Source organism: Otolemur garnettii, unplaced genomic scaffold (genome assembly GCF_000181295.1).
Source record: "Otolemur garnettii isolate 467f Iridium unplaced genomic scaffold, OtoGar3 scaffold00063, whole genome shotgun sequence".
NCBI lineage: Eukaryota > Metazoa > Chordata > Mammalia > Primates > Galagidae > Otolemur > Otolemur garnettii.
Window position 1 is genome coordinate 1,622,516 of NW_003852458.1, and position 8,356 is coordinate 1,630,871.

General features: G+C 49.0%; 1 protein-coding gene across 1 annotated transcript in view; it reads right to left on the reverse strand.

Moving 5' to 3' along the window:
- Window positions 1–3,263, reverse strand: part of MTMR12 (myotubularin related protein 12) — a 91,547-nt gene extending 88,284 nt beyond the window's left edge. The window contains exon 1 of the mRNA XM_012807068.2: window positions 3,051–3,263. Coding sequence (XP_012662522.1) covers window positions 3,051–3,131 — 81 coding nt within the window. The 5' untranslated portion in view covers window positions 3,132–3,263. The remainder of the gene's footprint in view (window positions 1–3,050) is intronic.
- Between the last annotated feature and the right edge of the window lie 5,093 nt (window positions 3,264–8,356).

An 8,356-nucleotide genomic window follows, 5' to 3' on the forward strand; every position in this document is an offset into this window, starting at 1 on the left:
CAGCTACTCAGGAGGCTGAGGCAAGAGAATCACTTAAGCCCAAGAGTTTGAGGTTGCTGTGAGCTGTGATGCCACAGCACTCTACCGAGGGAGACATAATGAGACTCTATCTCAAAAAAAAAAAATTCACAATTTTGTTCAGAACCTTACCCTCTGTTATATAATATGTTGAGCCAAAAGAAGAAGCATATTGTGTACACAGTATTATTTTAATGCACACACACACATACAAAAAAAAAATCCTGCCAACAATAAGGATCTGAAAAATGTGACCACTTCAGGCTTATTTTGGAGCTGAACCACTCCCTTCTCTAATTATCCCTCAAAGGAAACGTATCAGGCACTGTGGGCAAAGAGGGAAAACATGTCTAATTACAACATGTGCACTTGGTGGATGAAAAATTTGAACATTCTTGAACTCCAGCCACATTTCAGAAGACTTTCCACTTACACTTTAAACTCAGCTGTACTTCAACAGGACTCTAAAAAAAGACACAAAGAGAAACTGTCCACCTTGCTTACAGGTGATATTGCAAGAAAGGCCTGCTGAAAATTTAAGATAACCCTGACAGAGGGAGTTGTATAGCAGAACCTCCATAGTTGACCACCTTCCTACGTTAATCACCTCCTTCAGTTGACCTAATTTTCACAGACTGGACAGTATAGAAGACCTAATTGCTGACCACCCCTGTAGGTTGACCAGCTTGTTACATTACTTTCAGTGGTCAACCTACAGAATTTCTACTGTATTTTTAAATTAAGACTAAAAATAAGACCCATTTCAAGAATATTCTCACCCAGGCACAATGGCTCATGCCTGTAACCCTAGCACTCTGGGAGGCCTGGGTAGAAGTGGGGTGGTCCCTTAAACTCAGGAGTTTCAGACCAGCCTGAGCAAGAGCAAGACTCCATCTCTACTAAAAATAGAAAAATAGGTTCCACGCCTATAGCTCAGCGGCTAGGGCACCAGCCGCATACTGGCAGGTTTGATCCCAGCCTGGGCCTGCCAAACAACAATAACAATTACAACAAAAAAATAGCCAGGCCTTGTGGCGGGCGGGCACCTATAGTCCCAGCTACTGGGAGGCTGAGGCAAGAGAATCACTTAAGCCAGCAGCTCTCAACCTGTGGGTCACGACCCCTTTAGACTGTATTAAAGGTTCATAGCATTAGGAATGTTGAGAACCACTGGCTTAAGCCCAAGAGTTTGAGGTTGCTGTGAGCTGTGATGCCAAGCACTCTATCGAGGGCCACATAGTGAGACTGTCTCAAAAAAATAAAAAAAGGGGGGGGTTACAATAGGACAGGCACAGTGGCCTACACCTATAATCCTAGCACTCTGGGAGGCCGAGGCAGATGGACAGCTTGAGCTCATGAGTTCAAGACCAGCCTGAGCAAAAGTGAGACCCCATCTCTACTAAAAATAGAAAAATTCAGGCAAGAGGATCACTTGGAGGAGCCCAAGTTAGAGGTCGCTGTGAGCTATGACACTACAGCACTCTACCCAGGGTGACAGCTTAAGACTGTCTCAAAATAATAATAATAATAAATAAAAATAGAAAAATGAGCTGGACTTTGTGGCAGGCACCTGTAGTACAGGCTACTGGGGAGCCTGAGGCAAGAGGATCACTTGAACCCAGGAGTTTGAGCTTGTTGTGAGCTAGGCTGATGCTACTGCACTCTAGCCTGGGGCAACAGAGTAAGACTGTGTCTCAAAAAACAAAACAAAACATATATATATATTTTTTTTCTTTTTTTTTTCCCCCACCGTTAAAAACACATCTTGAATTTAAAGTAACATATGCAAAGGCTTTAGGCCCCAGGAGGTCTTACAAAAGCAGTCCCTGATTAAGACCTTTCATCCATAGCCCACCTGCTAGGGAAGACATCTGAGACAATGAATTTAGTAGTACTTCTGCAGAAGCTGGCGAAAAAACCTTCAGAAATCCAAGATGATAAGGCATCTAGGCAGTGGATTAGGAACTACTGCTCAAGAAGCCCTCAGCATGGCTTACAAGTTCTGATCTCTCTAACCTCCTCTCCATCAAACAGTGGGCCTCTGACGCTCTGGCTTCCTTGCCACTCCTCTAACCCTCCACACTCCCACACTAAGGCCTTCACCTGAGGGCTGTTCCCTCTACCTGGACTATTCTTCCATCAGATACCCCATATTTTTAAGTCTTGGCTCACACCACCTTCCAAGGAGAAAAAGGTTGCCTCTTCATTCTCATGATGCTTAGCACCTAATACAACATATAATTTACTCATGTATTACATCTACGGTTTACTCTTTCTCCTTTCCCCCTCAAATAAACTCCGGGAGAGCAGAGGATCTTTGTTCTGTTCACTTAGGTACACCACAAGCGTTTAGAACAGTGTCTTGCCAGGGGCATGGAGCTCAAAAGTATTTTCTGAATGAATGAAAGAACGAACTTCTTGACAGCAAAATTCCAGAATAACATAGAAAGGGTGGAAAGGATAATGGTGAATGGGGTGAAATGAAAAGGAAAAGAAGCGACAAGGGAGAATTCATAAGGGAGAGGCAGAGGCTGGCTGAGGCCAGGGCCGACCCACAGTTTCTTCTGGCAGTGCTGAAGGGAGGCGGGAATAGGTGCACAGTATCTCGCCAGCAGCATCAAATGGCACTTAGAAGCAGGCAGTTGAAAGAGGCGAGCTCTCTCAAGGCTCACCAAGAAAATCCGAGGGCAAGACAAACATGGGCCTGACCCCCAGCTCTTCTCCTCTCAAAGATGCCCACTGTGTACCCAGTGTACCCAGGGCATTCCGGGTCCCAGTGCCTTCTGGGCTTGGGCCCCTTCACCGGGTAGCCGGCGAACTGGGCCCCGCGTTCCTACACCTGCCTGCCCCTCCAGGGGGTCCCCACCACGGCCCGGAGCGAGGCGCCGGAGGGCCCCAATAGCCTCACTGATGGCTCCCCGCACACAGGCAGGAAGCGTCCCGCCGCCCTTCCCGCCGTGAGGAAGGGGCTCCCCAAGTCCCCCTCCCGTGCCGCTCCAGCCCGACGCCCCGCCCGCGCGGCGTCCCCTCACCTCCGGGCGCACGTACGACACGAAGGACGGCTTGGGCGCCTTGGTGCCGCCGCCACCACCAACTACCCCTTTCCCCAGCATACCGCCGCCCCGGGAAGCAGCGACGCGAGGGAGCAGAGGTGGCTCGGGCTCGGACTCTGGCTCCGGCAGCGGCGGAGGCCACCAGCACTAGCGGCTGGGGCTCCGCCCATCCCCAGGGCAGCGGCAGCCGCGGTGCCGCCCGCATCCGGCTTCGCCGCTGACACCGCTCGCCCCGCCCAGCCCCGCCGGCCCCGCCCACTCGGCGCGCTTGCCGGCCAGACCTCCGCGCGAGCCGGGAACCCGCGGCTGAAGGTTCCGCCCCCGCCATTGTGGCAGGCGAGTCTGACCCGCCCAGGTCTGCCACCTTCCTGCCGCGAAGCCCGCCCCCACGTACGTCCTCTGGCCGGAGGTGCTGCCCCGCGAGCCCTGCCCCAAATCTTTCTGGTTTTTGTTTTTTTTAAGGAATTTATGTATTTATTGATTTATTTATTTAAGACAGAGTCTCACCCAGTTTCCCTGGATAGAGTTCGTATGGTTATAGCTCACAGCAATCTCAAACTCTTGGGCTCCAGAGATCCTCTAGCCTCAGCCTCCCAAGTAGTTGGGACTACAGGCCGGCGCCAGCCACAAAGCCCTGTTAGTTTTCTATTTTTAGTGGAGACGCGGGTGGTGGGTCTCCCCCTAGCTCAGGCTGGTACAGACTCCTGAATTCAGGCGATCCACCCGCCTCTGCCTCCCAGAGTGCTGGCATTACAGACGGGAGCCACCGCATTGGCCCAAGCCTCTTGAATAAACCTGGAGAAATGTTTCCTCTAACCAATCCAGAGAGCGTTTTCTCCGGACTTCCCTACGATTGGATAACGAGGATGTCGCCGTCGTCCAATGATCCTGAGGTCACTGAGTCGTCTAGGGCTGTGGCTCTCAGCAGGCGTTTTCTTCTTTTTGCTTGTTGCTTAGGAATAAAACGTCCCAAAGTGTGATATATCTAATATCGCCGTATGAGTTCCAAATCTACATCAATGACGTCCTGGATTTATATTATAAATGTTGGAAAAAATAAGACAAACCAGGTGTTAACAGGTACTAAGGAATAAGTTTGAGTATTGACTTTGTCAACTTCATTTTTCCCATTTATTTTTCTAACAAAAACAATATCAAAGGCCTTTAAAAGATTTATTTTATCTAATTTCCCCCCAAGTTACTGATGAAACCCTCATTTTTAGCTACGATTACAAAAAAAAAAAATTCATATAAATTCCACGTTTGAAGCCAAGCATTGTGGTAGACACAGATAAATATGACAGGACCCAGCTCTAAAGAAATTCACCCTGGTGGAAAAAAACTTATATATCTTTATAGTTACTTTTTAGTCTCACCAGTGACTCGTTTTTTACACTTTTAACCCAACGTGCTCCCTTTTCCCAAACCCACTCCAAGTAAATATAAAATCTAAGTGAAAACAGACATGTTGATTTTGCAAACAGTTTCAAGACAGGTGCTGCAGCCCCATTTCCGATTAGATTGCCATGGTTAAGCCTACCGGGTTAGCAGCGTTGGAGCCACCACTAAGCTTCCTTATCCCCATTTCAGACAAGAAAACTTGGGTGCAAGTAATTTGTTCAGATATCTTCAGCTAATCACTGATGGAACTGGGATTCCAACCCAAATTTGTCCGATCACAAAGCCCAAATTCTCAACATTATAATTATATAAATTAAGCGGAGGTGTAATCCCAGGTACTGGGGAGGCTAAGGCAAAGGACGGCTCGATTGCCAGGACTTCTTAGTCAGCATAGCAAGACCTCGTTAGAGCGATGTGGCGACACAGCTCACAGCAACCTCCAGGTCTTGGGCTTAGGCCATTCTCTTACCTCAGCCTCCCGAATAGCTGGGACTGCAGGCACCTGTCACAACGTCCGGCTATTTTTTTGGTTGTTGCAGTTTGGCGGGGGCCGAACTCGCCACCCTCGGTACATGGGGCGGGCACCCTCCTCACTGAGCCACAGATGCCGTCTGATAATTTTTCTTTTTAAAGATGCTCTCAAAGGCCAGGCACGGTGGCTCACATCTGTAATCTCAGCACTCCAAGAGCTGAAGCAGGTGGATTGTCTTGAGCTCAGGACTCAAGAGCTTAGGTCTCTATTAAAAATAGAAAAACTAGGCTCCACACCTATAGCACAGTGGTTATGGCGCTAGCCACATACACTGAGGCTGACAGGTTCGAACTCTGGCCAGCTAAACAACAATAACTACAACCTCACCAAAAAATAGCTGGCCGTTGTGGCGGGCTCCTGTAGTCCCAGTTACTTGGGAGGCTGAGGCAAGAGAATCGCTTAAGCCCAAGAGTTTGAGGTTTCTGTGAGTTGTGACACCGTGGCACTCTATCAAGAACAACATTGTGACACTCTGTCTCCAAAAAAAAAAAAAGAAAGAAAGAAAAAAGAAAAAGATGGGCGGCACCTGTGGCTCAAAAGAGTAGGGCGCCTGCCCCATATGCCCGAGGTGGCACATTCAAACACAGCCCTGGCCAAAATAACTGCAAAAAAAGAAAAGAAAGGAAAAGAAAAAACACCTCTAGCTTAACCGGCTAAGGCACCAGCCACATACCAGAGAGCTGGTAGAATCCAGCCCAGGCCTACCAAACAACAGGGACAACTACAACCAGGGCATTGTGGCAGGCACCTATAGTCCCAGCTACTTGAGAAGCTGAGGTAAGAGAATCGCTTGAGGCTCGGTGCCTGTGGCTCAAGTGGCTAAGGCACCAGCCACATACACCTAAGATGGCAGGTTCGAATCTAGCCCAGAACTGCCAAACAACAATGACAGCTGCAACCAAAAAATAGCCGGGCGTTGTGGCAGGCGCCTGTAGTCCCAGCTACTTGGGAGGCTGAGGCAAGAGGATTGCTTCAGCCCAAGAGTGTGGGGTTGCTGTGAGCTATGATACCACAGCACTCTACCCAGGGCAACAGCTTGAGGCTCTAACTCAAAAAAAATTTAAAAAAAGAAAAAAGAAAAACTAGCTGGGTGTTGTGGCGGGTGCCTGTAGTCCCAGCTACTCTGGAGGCTGAGGCAAGAGGATTGCTTCAGCCCAAGAGTGTGGGGTTGCTGTGAGCTATGATACCACAGCACTCTACCCAGGGCAACAGATGAAGTCTCAAAAAAAAAAAAAAAAAAAACTCAGAGGGGGTTGGCAAACTCCCACCTAGTGGGTACACAGCTCACCTCCTGGATGAAGAGTACAATGTAGAGATATATGGCATGCCTGCTGGGTTAAGGGACTCACCTACAGCTCACACTTTACCTTACAAATGCAAACTATATAACCTAATCATATGTACCCTTATATGTATTAACCTGAAATAAAGAAAAATAAAATAATTGTTATAAAAAGGAAAAGGTAGGCTCAGCACCTGTAGCTCAGCAGCTAGGGCACCAGCCACATACACCAGAGTTGGTGGGTTCAAATTCAGCCCCGGCCTGCCAAACAACAACGACAACTACAACCAAAAAATAGCTGGGTGTTGTGGTGGGTACCTGTAGTTCCAGCTCCTTGGGAGGCTAAGGCAAGAGAATCGCCTAAGCTCAAGAGTTTGAGGCTGCTGTGAGCTATGATGATGCTGATACAGGACAAGTGGCATCCCAGCCAGCTCATGGAGCTGGGAGAGAGGCGCAGACCAGCTGCCTCCACCTTGGCGATATTGGTGTAGTGGCAGCCAGCAGCGGAACCAGCAGGCTCCAGGGTGGGCAGGGGAGCCGCATTTCGTAGGCCTGGGAATGAAAGGGCTTGTAGTCACTCATTTGCCACCCAGACACGTTGTTCCAGACATGACCCATACATGTCCCAGACACGATGTCCCAGACAGGCTAAATGTAACTACTGAGGGCCCCCATGTGACTATATATACCCCTAGGCAAAGAGCCTACAGACAGAAGAGAGCGAGCTTTCTCTCCCCACTTCGGTTTTCACTCTCTGCCAGGAGCTCTGGTGCTTCTGTATTCTTTTCTGTAAATAAATCCCGTCTTACCACTGATCTGTGGTCCGTGGATTCATTCTTTGAATCACTGAGACCAGGAACCTGCTGAAGAACGAAATTCGGGTACAATGCAACCGCACTCTACCAAGGGCAACCAGTGAAACTCTATGTCAAAAAAGAAGAAGAAAAGGTTACAGGGGTATTGAAAGGTTAAAAGGGTATTGAAAAATGAATTTATTTGTCAAAACTAATAATACCACTTTCTATTTCACAGTAGTTTACACTTTCCAAAGTAGAATGGCAGGGCAGACTTAAACAAATGCTTGCTTTCTCGCTTTTCAAAAGTATACTTGGAATTTTCATGATTTCCACCATAGTCACTATGCATAAGAGAGTACCTATAGGCAGGGCACGCACCTAGTACAGTCACATAGGACTCTGTACTTATGAGGGGTTAAGGTTCAATGCTTGGCGGGTTTTGTTAATAAAGTGAACTTTGCGTTTTTTAAGTAAAGCTTGAAGGGGGAATGGAGCATGCGCAGTCGTCTTGGCGCCTCCGCCCATGCGCAGTCCCACCTCCCACCACTCCCCACCTCCCACCACTCCCCCTGTCCTTTCAGCTGCCGAGTCTGGTTTGGGACGCTGGCCTTCTGCCAACTTCACAACTGCTGCCCACGTTTATCAGTGGCAGCAACTGGGTCTCATTGCCCGAGGGTGTGGCTAGGGGGAGTCTCTTGTGCTCCGCAGGCAGTGGTCATCCACCCGTCCGGTGGGTGCCTGGGCACGGGCCCGAAGAGAATTGGGGACAGGGGCAGCTCCCAGCCCCACGACCCCCCCCACCGCGCCTTGTCTCTGGGTGGGGTAAGGCAGCTGCTATCCCTGCACTTGGCTGGCAGCGCCCCGGAGGCTGGCAGAAGCCTTTCGCCTACTCCGATCCAGGTACCTAATGCAGTCTGCAATCCCTTGGAGTCTCCCAACCATAGTGAAAAGGGAAGCTGGCTCCCCACCTGCCTTCCTGGCCAGGGCCCCACATTCTCATTTTGCTCTGGCCCTGTAAGTTTTGCAGCTAGCCCAGACTATGCCTTTTATTATCTCTGTGTCCTTAGACAAAGTACTTTCTCTCTGTGTGCCTCTCTTTCCTCAAAGTGAGAATGATAATAATAACTACAAGGTCGTTAACTTCAAGGGATTGTCATGAAGATTAAACGAGTTGATTCAGGTGAGGCTTGGGAAACAGCAAGAACTAAATTTGTGGGTGGGGATGTGGTTTAATCCTGTCTGTAATCTCAGCACTCTGGAGGCGGAGGCAGTT